The 17,743-nt window shown below is 41.3% G+C and overlaps 1 protein-coding gene across 8 annotated transcripts in view; it reads left to right on the top strand.

Moving 5' to 3' along the window:
* Positions 1 to 17,743, top strand: part of ST6GALNAC3 (ST6 N-acetylgalactosaminide alpha-2,6-sialyltransferase 3) — a 498,766-nt gene that overhangs the window by 361,778 nt on the left and 119,245 nt on the right. For 2 of the 8 annotated variants that reach the window (XM_070591829.1, XM_070591830.1), the window contains exon 4: positions 13,494 to 13,628. The exons of the other annotated variants lie outside the window; for them this stretch is intronic. In XM_070591829.1, the coding sequence (XP_070447930.1) occupies positions 13,494 to 13,628 (135 nt within the window). The remainder of the gene's footprint in view (positions 1 to 13,493; positions 13,629 to 17,743) is intronic. 8 annotated transcript variants of the gene reach the window in all.

Below are 17,743 nucleotides of genomic sequence, written 5' to 3'. Positions count from 1 at the left end.
GCCTGGTGATGAGATAGGGGCAAAGGTGAAAGGGAGATAAGAGATTATTGTGAAACTCTATGTCTGGGAAATAATCTTGTTGTGGACAGCAATACGGCTAGATAAAGAAATGGATTCTAGTGAAGGTAAGTCCAGTTTGCTGTTGTTATTTTTTGATGTGTCAGCACAACTTCCGCGTAAAAATAACTCCCTTAGCAGCTAGAGACACAGGCCTGGAGCTGAGGGTCGAGTCAGAGCTGGAGCTGTTAGAGGGTTCACACGAAAAGATGCAACCAGCTCCCCTTCCCTTTTGTTCCAGCCTAAAAGGTATTTTCTAACTCCTTTCTTTTGTATTTAGCGGCAAAAGTGGAGTCATCAAGGGAAGGCAGAAGGAGAAAGAAAGGAGAGGGAGAAGACGTATGAGAGCAAAGGCACCGTGGTATCCTGAGGGATTGCACCTTATTTTAGTTACCCCTCTTGAAGGGCTGCACTACTTAGGCAAAAATAAGGAACACAATACACATACTCAACTAAAATTATCATTTTTCAAAGGTTCTCCCTTTAAATAGGCCCAAATGAAAATAAGAACCCCTAACCTCAGCTTTTTAAGTCACAATGAAAGGACAAGAGATGCTTTCCTTTTATGGATTCTTAATCCTTCAGAAAAGGTACTTTTGTGTTCTGGGCAGGATGGCTGTGTCCGTGTGTGTGTGTGTGTGTGTGTGTAGAGAGGAAGCTGAGAATGCTGACATGGGCAGGTTTCACCCAGCAGGCAATGCTGCAGCTTCCCGCTTGCAGGTTGTGCAATATTTGTAAAAAGAGTGAAAAATAAAATATCCTGTCTCTCTTCAAGGGATCCTACAGTTTAGTGTAAAGTTTGCATGTTCGGGCTCTGCAGTCAGCTAGAGCTGAGTTCAAATCCTTGTCGCATCACTTACCAACCATGAGGCCATGGACATGCTATTAATCCCTTGGGACAAAATGGGGAAGATGCTGTCTACCTCATGGGGTGGTTTTGAAGAGTCAATGAGATATTGTGTGTGAAGCATTTACTCTGGTAAGAACACTGTAAGTGGTACCTATAGTCATTGGAATTAGTGGAAATTTAGGGCTTTTATATATTTGACCTATCAACGAGATGATTTTTCAGGAGCATTTGCAAGATAAGGCAATGAGGTCTAAGTGCATTTTTAGTCAACGATTTAAATGTAACAAATGTTATAAATATATCAGTAATTTAAATATAACAAATATTATATAATAACAGGTCATTTTGTAATTTATAAGTGTCCTTAAGATTTCCCTCTTTGGGGGACAAATTCTGTTGTTTCACAGAATCTTTGTAAATCTTAAAGCAAACCAAACTGACATCATGGTTTCTCCTAACTTCATTGTTCATAATTTTAGATGGAAGAAAATAAACAATCTTCCATTGCAGGATTTAGATAGCTTTTTCTGTGAAGGATCAGATAGCAAATATTTTCACCTTGCAGGTCACATGTGATCTCTAGTGCATATTCCTCTTTATTTTTTACAACCCTTTACAAATGTAAAAAACATCCTTAGCTCATACAAAAACAGACCACTGGTTGAATGTGACCCACATGCAGTAGTTTGCAGACCTCTGTTCTAGTGTAAATTTGTATTGTTTATTACTGGGGAACTTATGCCAATAAGTATTGAAAAAAGGAAGTGAGAAAATGTACTACATAAATCACATTTAAGTGATTCTGATTCTGATTCAGACATATGTGGGCTTAAATGAGACCAATGATCACTTTCCTTGATGAGATAGGATCATTTTTGTTGAGATGCGTGACCTTAGGTATGATTTTGAGGACTGAGGACCATTCAACTCTGAACAATATCCTTGTGCTTTGCACAAATTTCTTTCTTGTCAGAGGAGGAAGAATTTGGGTGCGGGACTCTATGGTATGAGGCACAAGCTGCCATTAAAACCCTAAACTGAAAATTGTGTTCCCCTGTTTGAAAATGAACAGCTAGTCAACCCTAGACCCTTGGCTGCCCTCAGATCCATTTGTGTTGTGTACGAGTAGTTTGAATATCCCTTCACAACAAGCAGTTTTTAGGACATTTTCCAATCATCCATTGGGAGGGGATTTCTCGTCTACAGTTAGTGTCTCCTTCAGCCTCTGCTCCTGCCTTGGCTTCTGTCTCTCTGCGGGCCCAGGAGAGAAATATTCTCCTGGAAGCCATGATCTAGGATCGTCTTTTCTCTCTGACTTGTGTCTCAAAATGCTTCCCTGGAGACACCTGTAGTGTCTTTGTTCCCTCTTTGCTCTGTTGTCCTGTCTTTCCCTCAATTTCTCATCAACAACAAAGAGAAAAAGGAGAAATAACTTTAAAACATACAAAGTACCCCAAAATATTTATCCCTGGACATGCCGAGAGCAGACCACATTCTTATGTTTTAATCCAGCAAGTTTTTGGTGAATTGTATATTTTATGTTTAAAGAGACATACACAGACATGGAATCATGACCCATAATCTAGATTTTCCAATCCTGCCCTCAAGTGGTCCCGTGCTGCCCTGAGAACACAAGGTCAGGGCCAGGTGCACCTTGGCTGAGGTCCTGGCCCCATGCCCTCGTGCAGTCCTCTGTGAGCCTGGCTGGACAGGAGAACTCCTTTTGGGTAGGTTGGTCTTAGTATAAAGTGGGGCCTGGAACAAATTAGGTCAGGCAGCTTCCTTTGTTCCTTCTACCCTAAGCCTACACTGAAGCCTGGTCTTTGACACCTCACCCATCTAGTAGGAAGGGATGGCTGGCTCAGGAAAAGCACATTTGTCAGGGAAAAAAAGCACTTCAAGACCAAGAGATCCTGAGCACGTTTGTCCCAGACCAGGACACAGCTGGCTTGGTCTGCCTCTCCCAGCCTTCTGGGGCCTTCATTCCAGGCATTCTCAGGGTAAGAGTCACACGAAGCAGGAAAGCACCCTCCAGCCTCCACTCACTGCCTCATTCACTCATTCATCCACCCAACACAGACTGAGGAGCTATCATGTGTCAGGCACTCTTCTAAGTACTGGAGACAAAGCGGTGAACACGAGAGATGAGGTCTCTGATCATTTTACTCCATACCTTGTTCCAAAGGTATCACTCTTCCATGGGCTCTGTCCTTGATCACTATTTTTCAGTATGGTGAAACCTGTAGGCCTGTGACCAAGGAAAATGTCTTGGAACTAGACTAATCCATAGCACGGTCCTCTTTGGAAGGGGAGGTAGGGAGGAGTGGTGAAAAGGGAACTATAAGCCTCTTTTGCCCACAGGACCTGCATCTTATGTGGATGATGATCTCTCATTCCTACCCCCATCTAGGTCTCGAGAATATGTGCAGTCCTGTGTGTTTCATCTCCTAAGCTCGTCTGATTTTATTCTGTTTGCCTGGTCTTGGACTAATTTCCCTTCAGCCTACATCGTGATCTTTAAGTCTCTGCTGGCCGAGTCAGGCCTGGGGCTATCGTACTTACTTCACAGATGCCATCTTTATTGTGTCATGGTATCAAAGGTTATTTCATTTGGGGCAGGGAAGTTCCTTTACTGGATGGTAGACCTCCTGTCCTGTGCTTTCGCAATCATCCTTTTCTATTTTCTACTTCTTTATTTTCTAAGGAATTTCTGTGACTCCCAGCCTGAGCCAATGCTTGTCCTATGTTTGCTGTATCCAGGCTTTTCTGTTTTGATTGATCTACTGTAGGTAATTTCTAGGGAGATTTCAATTCCTTAGGGAATTCAGATTGCTTGCCATACAGGCCCAGTATCTCTACATGCTGTTTGGAGAATGGGCTTTTACTACTCACAAGAGAAAATGACATGTTTTCCTATTCTAAAATCAGGATATTCCTAGTACCATTATGTTTTCCAGTCATGTGGCTTTAAATTTTTTTCTCTGATTGACCTTCTTCTCCCGTGGTCAGATTTGTGGCTGTAGCCCTTACTCTAGTTCATTAATTCGTAATACCTCCCTAGCACAGTATCAACATACTTAAAGTGGTATTCTGGAGACATATAGCAGAACGGAAATACTGTCCACTCCACATATATCTTCACATCACTGGAAGAGTTCACTCCAGGAAGTAATTTTTTTCTAGGAGGCAGGGATCATTGGAACATAGATACAGACAAAGTCAACATTCTTCCCTTTTCTCCAAACCTCTCGAAGCCTCATACAGTCAAACAGGATTCTGCTACTCATCACTGGTTTCTTCTTGGCCTGTAAGGACTCCCCTGAATGTGTGTGTCAATCCCTTATTATCCAAATTTATCCCTTTACTTGTCCATCTACCTGTAAAAAGTTCACTTTCTTTTTGGTGAGGAAGGTTGACACTGAGCTAACATCTGTTACTAATCTTCCTCTTTTTGCTTAAGGAAGATTGTCGCTGAGCTAACATCTGTGCCAATCCTCCTCTATTTTTCACGTGGGATGCCAACACAGCATGGCTTGATGAGTGATGTGTAGGTCTGCACCCAGGATCCAAACTCGTCAACCCTGGGCCTCCAAAGCAGAGCACGAGAACTTAACCACTACCCCACGAGGCTGGCCCCGAAATTCACGTTTTTTTGTATAACATACTGTTGTTTTGCAGCCTCAGGAGCTTCCCAGGTGTAATCTGAAATCAGCCACCATATGCAGAGGGCAGGGAGAGACTGAAGAAAAGGGCAGACCCCTGCAGATTGGGAGGTGGCAGGTTCCATAAGAAAGGGACCTTACTTATGACGCTTGCCTTGGGTGGCCATGAGATGTAGATCTCCACATTTGCCCTTCAGAATCTTAAAAGTTTATATAGCGGCTTTAACTGGGGTCAGTCACTTTCCCAGTCCAGATAGACCCATCTCTACATTACTATCTCAAGGCTGTATTCCTGTGGCAGCTTCTGGGAGCAGAAAGGCAAGAGGAACACACATTCCAAGGACAGGAGCGGGTGAAGAGCCTCCAATTACCCAGGTTCAGCCCGTGGGTCAACTGGTGGTCATGGCCACGTCTTCTTGATGACCTTCTCTAACACATACTGACCTGAAAGTAGTGAAGTTGTCTTGCTGTTGGTTAATAAAAGCAACAAAATTGACAGTTCCCACAATTGTAGTTAAATGTGTGAAACTAACAAATGGAAATAATAGAGAAAGGTATTTTTTTTCTATACCGTTCATGTTGTGACATCAATTTGTATTAAATAGTGAGACTGAGAACTTACAGGATTTGCTTTTCATTATGGTACAAATTAACATTCAACTACTGATCTGAAATAGATTTGCATAAGAGTTACCACTATCAATAATGATTTAGAACTCATTTTACCCAGATAAATTAGAATCTCCAGTGATAACAAGCAGGACTTATTTTCTGCATTTCTGAAAAAAAGAAAAGATTAAAATAATAGCTATTTCTTATAACTGGATCTTGAGATTGGACGCAAACCTTGCACATGTAGCTTTCTATATCTGCTCTTCATTTTCCTTTAAGTGTAGACATGAATTAATGCTGCATAAAACTAAGACTATAGGATGGAATTCAAAGATGTTAGATAGACACAAGTCAGAATATCATGGATTTGAAAGATACCAAAATGTCACAGAGTCCACTCCTCTGCGAGGGATACATAGTACCTCTAGATGCTGTCATACTTAATGATTCTGAGGAAGAAAGAAGAAAAAGATCCTTCAGTAATCAGCTTTAGAAGTCCCTTCACCCCTGCAAATATTAGTCCTTCAAACTCTGTTCATAGCAATAAATTCTTATGTTTGTATATAGCTTAAAACAACATTCGTTAGAGATGATAGAGGTGATGATAACTGGTAACCACTCTTCTTTTTTTATTACCCTGCAAATATGGTATATAGCAATAATATCAACCACTGTCAAAATGCCGTATACTGAATGTTTAAATGGGTTAGACAATGTTCTGAGTCCTTTCTTCTAGCTTTACTCTATTAGTATCCATTGCTATTATCCATAAAGAAATAAAGACTTCGAGAAGATGAGTAATTTAGCCAGTTTAGAAGGGACAGAGCTAAAATTCAGACCATCTACTCCAAACCCTTGCTCTTAACCTTCTGATCCTGCAGCATCGTACCGTAACTGTGAATCGATTGAAAAACTCTCGTTAGGTCCCCTGTGAGTTTTCTCATCTGTGGATTAATTACTTCCAATTTCTAACATTTTGTCATAGTGTCGTGTTCTAGCATTAGTCACAGAGACGTATGGTATACTGTTTTTAAATCCACACACATCAAGAAAATAGGCCTAAATGGAGGAAATTAAAGTAGTTACAATTTCCTGATGATTAAGCACGAGAATATGTTGCTAGAGGAAGTTGTAGAATTTTCTCTTCTGAAAATCTAAAAGAAAAGCATAAATAACATTTTAACAAACTCTAATTTGGACCCCAATTTCCTGATTTTGTAAAATGAATGGTTTAGAGTAGGTGATCTACCCCAGGTCTCTCCCCGCGTAACATCCCACAAGTCTGTAACGTGAGGTAGGAATTGGATGTTATAACCTTTCAAGGTCCTTTTTAGCCTTCTATTTTTATGCCTGAATGATTCTTGACTCTCTTTGGTTCAGCTCCACATTCCTGAGTCTCTTTCAAATGGAGATCTCATAAGAGCTGTTACTTAACAGTATCCCAAATGCACAATCTACAGAATTAAATACAACTGTGCATTTAGGACTTCAGCAATCATGGTTCATCAGCCCTGTGTGTTCAGTCTTCTATTTGATTAAGGTTAAACAACAAGATGATATTTCCTCATTGGGTAGCATTTTAAAGTGCATTGTGTATGCGACAATGCATTATAAATGCGTTAAGCATGCTTATTTTAATATCTAAGCATATGCAAAAGTTCTAGAAATATTTTACATGCAAATATCTGGGGCTCTGCAAGGGCCTATAATAGAAATCCATACTCTGTGACTTCAAAGCCTCAGTCTCGACAACTAATCACTTGGCTATTTCAAAATCAAATTTCTTCAAACAAATCAAAGGCATTTGTCCTACCCAAGAACCAAGTTCTGTGGCAAGTTTGACATTTTAAAATCAAGCTGCTTATTGAGATATTCATGTACTGAAAAAGGCACCCAGAATTTCTTTCAAGTGATGAGAAACACCTTTTTTCATGCTCCAATGACTCAGAAATTTGTCAGAGAGAATTTTATCAAATTTTCTTCACACACACACACACACAAAACTCACCTTTGCAGTAAGAGCCAGCATTCGGAATTTTAGCCCAAGAGCTCTTTCATTTTCTCAAAGGTTATGAGCCCCTGAGATTTGACTCCTTCTGGAGTCTTAATCACTGTGTTGCTTCTGAAATGTTAACAATAACACTGATTAAGAGGAGAAAAAAGGAGATACTCTACATACCAATATTAAGTGACTTCACAAAGTAGGAATATTTTAAACACTACATCATTTGCTGAGTTGAATAAAGTGCCCCATTTCCCAGGGAGCAGGGCAGAAAAGAAAAGAAGAGAACAATAATGATAAATAACTAACTTTATCCAGGGCTTCCTACGTGCAAGGAACTGTGCCAATTCCTTCACATGCATTGTTTCAGTTAATCTACCCAACAACCCTCCAAGGAAATAATTTTACTATAGCATTTTTACCCATGAGGAAACTGAGGTTCAGAGAAATTGAATGACTTGAGCTAAGTTACCTAGACAAGAACCAGATAGGGTCCATTCCAAGCCACTGTTCTTAACTGCTCAACTATGCTACTGTCTATCCAAGAGAGGAGTAGACCAAGAAGCCTTGGCAGGAATGGGTAACTAAGGAACAGGAAGACCAGGGTGGGCTTCCAATGGACAGTTTTCCAGAGCCCACATCCCAGAGCCAATATGGGCTGGCTCAGAGCCAACAGTTAATAAATATTTGTTGAATGAATGACTGCATGGATGCAAGCAAGACAATGTAAGACAATTTACAGGGTATTCTGGCCCTTTGCCCACCCCCTCACACGAATCCTCCATTCTAGCATTCACCAGTTGTCCATGATTCTGTAACACAACCTGGCTTCTGGTTCCAGAACCAGTGCTGCATGAATTTGTGAAGAGAGCAAAATGCCTGTTTGGAAGCCTCTGCCCTTTCAAATTCTTGCTGGTACTACTATTCCCCAAGCCCATGCTCTCCTTTATGCTGGCTGCTGGCTGTCTAGAAGTCAGCAAGCACAGGCAAAGCCCATGCATGGACTTTTTTGTGATCATCTTTCTTCTCTATTCTCTTGCTTCCCAGTCAAAATTTCAGACTTTCTAGAAGCAATTGTTTATTTGCTTATCTGTCTTCCCCCTTTGAAGAGTAAGATCTGTGAAGACAGGAGCTACATCATTGTGCTATCTCCAGTGGCCATCATGATGCCTGGAATAAAGTAGTTGTTTAGTCAACATTTGTTATCTAAATTAGTGAATGAATGGATGAATGCTTCCCATTGCGAACCTTGCTTATCAAGATTGCAGGTAATTGGATACTACTACCATTAATAATTATTATAACAATGTCTTATTTAGAAGTATTTCTATAGGAAACTTTAGTTTCCAGAGTTGCAAGTAGGTGTGTTTGTGTGTGTGTGTTTGTGTGTGTGTGTATATATATGTATATGAAACTAGCATGTTATTCATTTATTCATTAAATATTTGTTGAGTACCAACTATGTGCCAGGGCTGTTCCAGCAGTGTGGTACATTACTGTTGGCCATTATACAGTCAAATGCAACTTTTGTCTTTTACCATCCCTTTAAATTTTTTTAGCGAGGGATTCCCTTTCTCTGCTCCTGGATGAAAATTCTAGTAAGCTCCGTAATTCCTCTGCTCACTCATGGGTAAAACAGTCCTAAAATGCCTTGAAGTCACAAATACAGTCTCAATTCAGTAACTGTAATTTCCATGAAATAATCAGAACTCTGAACCTGAGTTAACATTGTCTTCTCCCCTCTCCTAGGGAAGCCCTGCAGTCAGGCAGGGGATCATGGCTTAGGCTCTTTCTCTACTCTCTCCTTTGCTCCCTTCTTTCCTCACTTTACAGCTTGTGTTTCAGATCCTCTCAACTCAGGGATGCACAGAGATGGGAGGAAAGTTAAAGAAATGGTACTTTAGCCTCACTAGTTCTTACCTAGCTGTTAGACCTCTGAGCCTGGCAGATGGTTCAAGCTGATCAGCTGGTTGAGCAAGCTTTCATGAACCTTCCAGAGATTCCCCACTGGCCTCTTCTTCTGAGGACACTTATCCTAAGCATGTATCTCTGTTCTCATCTAGATGGTCTCTGGAGGCTCTTCTCTCAGCCCTTGGGAGCTGGAGGGTACATATCCTAAGTGTGAGGCTTCTAGGCAGAGTCCTTAGGGGTGATGTTAGAAAATCCTACTCCTGCTCTCTCTCCTATACGGTTCACATCTACTCCGTGGGAAACATTCACATCCCTGCCCTGACTCTGGGAGGGTGGGCTGGTTAGTCAGGGGTTAGTTAGGCATTAGTCTTCTCTATCTCCTGACCCGGAAACAGTCCGCAGATCTCCCAGTAGTCTTTTTGCAGACCCCTCACTGTGCTTGGGATAGAAGTGGGAGGTGGCGATTCAATCGCAAAGCAAGCACTTTCTGGTGGAATTCCTTCATATGATTCTCCCTTGTACCATACTCTAGATCTTCTTCGATTCTCAAAGTGGGGATTAAATTCCAGGATTCAGGGACTTTTTTTTGAAAATCTGCATATGATGGGTTGGCCTTGGAAATTCCTCCCTGTTTTATATTGTGGCCTCTATAGACGCTTCAGTTTTTAGCATAATATTATATAGTATCTGTGTTTGTATTGTGTGTCTGTGTGTGTATCTCAAGTACATTTAACACAAACAACTTGTGGAATGTAATGATAAAGTTATTTTGTCACCTGTCTTTAAGATATACTCAGTTTTTCCTCTGCTCCTGGATGAAAACTCACCTTGGGTATTCCCATGGCTTCTCTGATACCTCTGAGGTAATAAAAATATTCTGGTCACTTTAAGTAACAAAATACGTCAGAATTTGGTACTTTAAATGTCCAGTCCCATGTAATTGTGAAACCTCCCAACTTCATTCAAAATTACGGCTACTGTCTGTCCTCCCAGAGGGTCCACACTGGAATGCGTGCATTTGGAAATGTGCAATAGTAATGCATTTGGGTTTTTTTCCTTTCTTCCTCCTCTCTACACTAGCTAGCTGCTATTTATAGACCATTTAGAGTTGGAGCAAGAGGTAAGGAGGAGAGGCAAGCTCTTACATGGCCAGTTCTGCTGTAAACTGGCCTCATGCCCTCTGGGCCTGGCCTATGTTAAAACTCTTTCTCTCATGGAACAGTTCCATGGGTTCTTTGGAATCCCCCCTCCCACCCTCAATGCTGAGAACATTTCACCACACAGTTCTCTTGATATAGGTGATGATGCATTTTCCTCTGACTGGTTTCTACTCCTCCCATAGCCGTGAGGAATGGAGGGTGGGAGGGCCCACTCCCAGCTTCTGTTTCATGAGTTTTCCCATCTCAAAGCCCCTATGGAACAGAGTGTAGCTAACACAACCTCATTCTGATTCCCTTGTTTTCATGGTCTATGTTTAATCTAAGGCACACACACACAACTTTTGTCCCAGGAAAGTCTGGGAGACACTTCTCAGGGCCATTGTTGCCACTGGAAGTTAGATGCCAGTTCACCACAGACCTCCAGCTTCAGGGGACAGATACCAAGTTTCCATGTGGTCCTGTAAAAGTCTCTTTCACTTGATTAGATGTGAAGGGTCAAGCACCCCTTTGAGAAAGGGACCACACAACATAGCTCTTGCCAAAGAAATTCTCTCTCAAACTCTTTCCTCTCTCAAAATCTCTTATATTCTGTGAGGCCAACTTGCTTAAGACCATGTATTGGTTTTAGTTGTCTCCTTTTCAAATCCTGTAGGCTGGTCTGTCTCATAAATCACATTGGTATCTGTATCTATGAGAGCTGAGTGTTCAGCCAAAACTTCCAATTTAATGTCCTGGTATGAATACAGTTTGATGTACACAGCTATCCCATGGTATTTGCAGTGTGTATTATTATTCCTACTCTACATGAGTAAGCTAAGCTTCGGACAAATTAAGTAACTTGAACTGTGGCTAGTTAGGTTTCCTCACTCTGTGACCTTTGCTCTTTCCCTGCAGATGAGTTAACACATTGCCCTCTAAGAATGGACTGGAGGCCCAGTGAGTTAATGAACAGATAATCTTATTGGTTTTCTATAGGCCTACAGAATTATTGAGGTCTTTACACCAAATAAATAAAACACATAATTAATGGTAAATAAAATAAAATAACATAGTAGATGTAATGATGCTTTAGAATAAGTAGGCTTCAGATAGAAAAATAAGCTTACATGGAAAAGAAACAAAAATACAAACCTAAAAATATGAGCATCGTTAAAATTAAAAAGAAAAAATATCGCCTATTATTGAAATCTAAATATCTGATTATGTGATAATAAAAGCTGAACGTGGTTTTCCCATGCTTGAAAGAAAACTGACTAAGAGTAACGTATCACCAGCAATGAACCCCACCCACGCCATTCAAAATGTCTTGGGAAACCAAACCACTCCTGCCATGTTGTAACATCATCGTAATACAAAGAAGTAGATGTGAAAACCTAACTTGGGCACAGAAGTAGGTCGTGATATAGGACTCCCCAGCCTACAGGATAAGCCACCCTGAGGGAAGTACTGAGCAGAAATCTGGATGGATTCAATTGGGGGATTAAGTAAATATATGACAAGGAAGCACATGGGTTTGACATGTTTGAGGTACTGCAGTTCTGTTGCAGGGTAATGTCAGTGATGTCATTCATAAGCCACGTTTTATCACCTGTTCTACCAACTAGCTGAAAGGAGAGGTCATCTCCTCGTGCCCTGGGACTGGGGCAGTCTAAGTCATTTCTAACCCTACACTCTTACTTCATCCTGGGGGCTGGGCCTGCAAGGGGATGCATGGGGGGATATGCAACAGGGAGTTAACACCTTCTTACTTTTATTGACTTGTTTTTAAAGTACCATTAGACCTACTTCTATATATCATTTTACTCCCTATCGAGTTCAATTTTAGATTCTTTTTTTCAATTGCTTATATCATTCAGCAAACTTTCAAAATTGAATGTGGTCTTTGAGAGTGAAGAATATCTATTATAAAACTACTTATGCTACTATAAGTGGCTGGAGAGGTAGACACTGCCGTGTGGAGATGGCAAAGTCCAAAAGACATAGCCTAGAGGCACAACAAGCCTAGAGACACTGAGGAGGGGATAACACTGAATAATAAGCTTTGGAGTGGGACTTGTAAGGCAAGGGAATTTAGAGGGTACCAGAGGTAGAAATGTGATCTTAGTATGAAAGAAAGACACAAAAACTACAGCTATAACCTTTTTGTCTTTGGTCTTTCTGCTCAAGCTTACCCTTTGCTCTTGATTTTGCATTGAGATCTCAAAAGTGCTGATTCCTGATTTTGATTAACTATTTCTCAATGTGCCCTGTTATTTTGAAATTTTCTTCTCAAATGTGAGCCTTCCTGGGCTGTGCAAAGTCAATGCCTGTCTCTCTGCTTTTAAATGAGGTAACAGATATAGGTGTATTTTCAGCTCTTTGGAGTAAAAGACAGTGCAAACATTGGGTATAATTTCTATCTTTTTATTGTACAGTAATCTGATCTTAAACCATGTTTAACATGTTTTGATTTATTTATTTGGCCCACTTTGTCATTCAGCGTGTGTATTAAAGAAGAGGTGCTGAATTCAATCATATTCAATCATTCCGAAATTTTTCAAACTGATATCCACAAACTTATCAGGACTCTCCACCCTCTGAAAATGTTGTATACGTGCAGGGCCATTTCCTCAGAGGACACGAGCAGGTTCATGTAGATATCCCAGGCCTCCAGATCTGTTCCCCTTTCCCATCAGAGCTTCGTTATCATCTCTGCCCAGGCCCTGAATAAGATCCTGCTATGTCCATATCTCTGTAAATCTCTGCAACTCTATGAAGTTTTTCAAATAGTGGAATACCCATGAAAATATGTCGATGTCTTATCAGAAACTTGACTCAATCTTGGTAGCAGGATTTCTGAGCACATTCCTGGTGCCATTTTCCTAGTACATATCTTATCCATTTTGAGGGCTAAATGATATCTTGATATCTTGACCACATCCTATGCTTTCTAGAATCCGTATCACCTTAAATATCTAGTAATCGCATTTCTGACATTGTACTGGGGGAATCCTACTTTGAGGTAAAGTTGCTGTTCTTCCTTGAAGGAAATTTTGGTCTTATCAGGTCATTTAAGCCACTTGAGTTAAGTTTTCTAATTAGTTTGTTCATTTACAAACTTTCATTGAGTGTGTATTAGTCAGAATTCTTCAGAGAAACAGAACTAATATATATATATACACAGAGAGAGAGAGAGATTTACTGTAAGGAGTTGGTTCACATGATTATGGATGCTGACAAGTCCTTGTATCTGCATTCAGCAAACTGGAGACACAGGACACCAGATGGTGTGGTTCCAGTCCAAAGGCCTGCAGTCTTGAGACTCAAGAAGAGCTGGTATTTAGACTGAAGGCAGGAAAAAACCAACGTCCAAGCTCAATGCAGTCAGACAGGAGGTAATTCCCTCTTACTCATGGGAGGGTCAGCCATTTTTTTCTATTCATGCCTTCAACTGATTGGATGGGGCCCACCCACATTAGGGAGGGCAACTGGATTTACTCAGACTACCAATTCAAATACTAATCTTATCCAGAAACACCCTCACAATATACCTAGAATAATGTTTGACCAAATATCTGGACACCCCATGGCCCAATCAAGTTGATACATAAAACTTACCATCACAGAATGTGTACTGTGTGTGTACCAGGTACTTACTTAACAGAGCTTTTTACTATTATTAAAAATAGAATAATAGAGTTAATTTTACTATTATTAGAGAAGATTACTGAAAATAACAGTATATTTATAATATTGTTGCATATGAATTAGTCAGATCCTTAAGGAGAGAATTTCATCTTTTGTTCTCATTGGAAGGTATGCTACGGCTGCCTTTGTAATCTCAAACAATGGTGTGAAAAGTCTCATGTATTGATCAGAGTAAGTCATGCTAAATACTATAACAATCAGTCCTATATTTTTCTGGCTTAATAAAAAATTATTTCTCACTTATGTCACAGTCTGATAAAGGTCAGGAGGCTCTCCTAGGTAACTCACTTCCAAGCCGTAATATCCAGTTGTAGAACCCTTCCGTATATGTAAACATAGATTTTTAAATCAATATGTATCTCGCCGTACTTTGCGAAGGAAAGAGAGATAAAGTCAACTCCAAAAATATATATTTAGTTGATTACTAGTTCCTATAAATCAGGAGCTCATGACCTTAGAGAAATCAGTTTTCTCCATTGATGATCTCTGTGGAACTCAGTGGGAAAGAGCTACAAGTTGAAATAATAATTACATTGGGGTCTCTCTTAACTGAAAACTTTAGAAATATGGACTTGTTAGGCTGGTATAGCAGAAGGAACCCTCCAACTGAATTTTAGATTCAAGTTCCAAGTTGTCCTCATCAAGCTGGGTAACCTGAGCAAATCAGTTTACTCTGGGCCTTGGTTTCCTAATTTGAAATTTAGGATGTTGGCTGTACTGATTTTTCAAAGATCACTTCCAAGGCAAAATTGCAATTATCCCAACTGGTCAATCATCTCTTTAGATTTGGTTTAGGGATGAGTTCCACTTGGAGGTGAGGGAAGGAAATGAAGAAGATTTGAAATGGCTCCTCCATCCACATGAAACAATCCACCTGAGATGTAGACAGGTGCTATTCAAAGCTGTAAGTCCACTGAGCACCAATTGTAGACTAAAGAGTGCTTTGTACAAACAACACTGAGTCCATAGCTCTCATTTACGGAGTATTAGCAGCTTGTTAGTCACAAAGTGCCTTAGGTGGAAAGCTGAGGCAGAAGGCAGTTCTGTAACTCCGTCACAATCACAGAAGGGCGCGGAAGACCCACACCAGGCATTCTGGCTTTGGGTTTGATCTCAGTTCTGGATTAGACATCCTCATTTTAATCTTTATTCATTGTTTCAATTTGTTAGCATTGTTATATTTCTGAGCTCTGTACAGAATGCAGATTTGCTCAAACGAATTCCCAAGAACTTGTAGCAGGAGTGCTTAGAGTAATCCTGGACGGCCGGCTGCTGTGCCTTACCCATGCACACGGTTCCCAGGGAGTCGAACAGACACTGCCTCTGAGCCTCCTCACCCACTACCGCTTTGCTACAGCCCCAAGAGAAGCCACCCATCTCGAGAGGTTTCCTTTCCTGTGGAACAAGAGATATAATTAAATCGTGTCCCAGCAGTGCAGGTTCCTTAATGATGATGAGCCAAAACTAATTGTATTGATTTGTTTATTACTGGCTTAGGAGGCCCATCAAGCAAATGGACTGAGACTATTTCCATATTCTTATCTGTTGGGTAAATGAGAAACAAATGACCTCTCCATATGTCTGCATCCTGAAGTCGCTGCCCTCTCAGGCTGACTGCTCCGTGGCCTTGGGTAGGAGCTTTCTTCAAGGCTGGGGCTGTTCTGCCATCTGCTTTCTTCAGAAGGGTGAAGAAAGCGAAAAGTTTGGTATTAGTTATTTTACTTTTAAGTTATTTGGGGGGATTCGCTTTTAAAAATCATAATTTGAAGCCTAGCCAAAGGTACCAGATGGCTTGCTTTCTTCAGGACACCTGGTCACGAGTATTAATAATCCTAATTCAGCATTCTCTGAGGAAGGAGGAGCTACAATATCTGGAGCGGCGGGAGATGAAGAGTCACTGACACCACATAAATTCAAAGGAAGAGACTCTCCGGTTCCTGTCTGGGAGTGTGGTGTAGCTGTGGGCAGCTTCGGGGGTCCCAGAGGGAGAAAGCCTGGTGCGCCTGCACCTGTTGGAGCTTCTTGGTCTTGAGTAGTGGAGCCCATTGCCCAGTCTGTTGCTTCTCAAATTAAGAGAAATGAAAAGGACTAGTGGAGGGTTCTGAAGAGGGCCACAGTAATGTCCACCACTGGGAAATTGGGCCCAGGTGAAAGAGGATAAAGGAAATAGTGTTATTTAGCTTAAAAACACGAAGCTAGGGAGCCAGCCTGGTGGTGTAGTGGTTGGGTTTGCACTCCCTGCCTCGGCAGCCTGGGGTTCACTGGTTCAGATCCCGGGTGCAGACCCACACACTGCTCATCAAGCCATGCTGTGGTAGCATCCCACATACAAAATAGAGGATAATGCCACAGATGTTAGCTCAGGGCCAATCTTCCTCACCAAAAAGAAAAACATGAAGCCAAACAAAGGATGAAAAGTTGATCTGTGCTTGTTCACCTTCACTGAGGAGCAGGAGCAAAACTAAGTCTGGCCCTTAGAAAAGATTTAGGGGGATACTGAAAGAAAACCAACGTTTATTGAGTTCATGGTCTTCTCCACTTACTCTGCTAAGTGCCTCACACATGTGGTCTCTAATTCTCCCACCTAGCCCCGCCCATAAGTATTCATGTTCCATTTTAGGGAAGAGGCAGCTAGAGCTCAAATAGTTTAGGTAACTTGCCTAACGGGGACCAGCTAATGTTGGCAGATTTAAAACTAAGACTGTCTGCATCAAAGCCCATAATCTTAGGAGATAAATACTGACCCCCTCTCTCTCCTTCTTCCTGTTTCCAGGAGAAGATAAGGGAGTTCCACTCAGCACCTCTATGTGGGTGGTATTGAAGAGAAGGACACTTCTTCCTCTCTCTCAGTGTCCTCACTCTCCACAAAGGAGGGCTTCATCTGAAAGGGAACAATGTGGAGAGCCTGAATGTCTTTGACCCTGTGGATCAAGGGCAAGACCACAACACAAACCCACCCAAGGCCCCTATGACTGAGCTCTCTCATGCCCTGTACACCAGTTTGTCCCACTCCAAGGGCCTTGCCCCTGTGACTACACGCAGTAAACAGGCCACAACGGACCTATTTCTGTCTCTGCCCCCCGAGTCTCTGCATTTCTGCTTGTACCCAGTGGCCGGGTCAGAGGCATGTGGTCCTGACAAAAGGTGATAGGAGGTCCTTCCACATTCCCCAACGCCTTTTATCATCAATAAAGCAGATGCTCTATTGCGATCACCAGTTGGCTCATTCTTTCTGTTCTCAGTTTGTTAGAACCCCTTGGAGAGAAGATTGAGTGGTTAGGCTTTTTTCTAACCACCAGTCTTCACTACTGACAAGCCACTGGAGGAACTCTCTAAATGTGAGCGTCATTAAGATGACGTGATAGCTTAGTGTCTGGGATGGTTTACGGGGAGTTTTGACCAATAGGAGAAAGAGGTTTTTACAAAACCTCCCTTAGCCTTATTTGAAGTCTATTTAGTTGATCCCACAAATTGCTTTACTTTTTCCTAGTTCACAGGTTTATTTTAGGGAAATTTAACTTTTAAAAGTTCTTCACATTTATCCTCCATTTGCAGATTTAAACTACTTTGCCATTCATGTAGACTGTGTGGGGTCAAGGACCTTTGATAAACTTTACCTCATTCAATTCTCGAGACAGCAGAGCAAAACAGAGAACACTAAGAAGATAGAGTCTCCTCTTTGTAGAGGAAGAAACTTATTAAAGTTGTCCAAGGTCACTTCGCTGGTAAGTGGCTAGAATGAGACTCTGGCTACTTTTCCGTGTTCTGATACATCAACCAGCCAGCCTTAAAATATAACAAC

The sequence above is a fragment of the Equus przewalskii genome, chromosome 24, assembly GCF_037783145.1.
Source record: "Equus przewalskii isolate Varuska chromosome 24, EquPr2, whole genome shotgun sequence".
NCBI lineage: Eukaryota > Metazoa > Chordata > Mammalia > Perissodactyla > Equidae > Equus > Equus przewalskii.
This window is presented reverse-complemented; position numbering and strand designations above follow the sequence as displayed.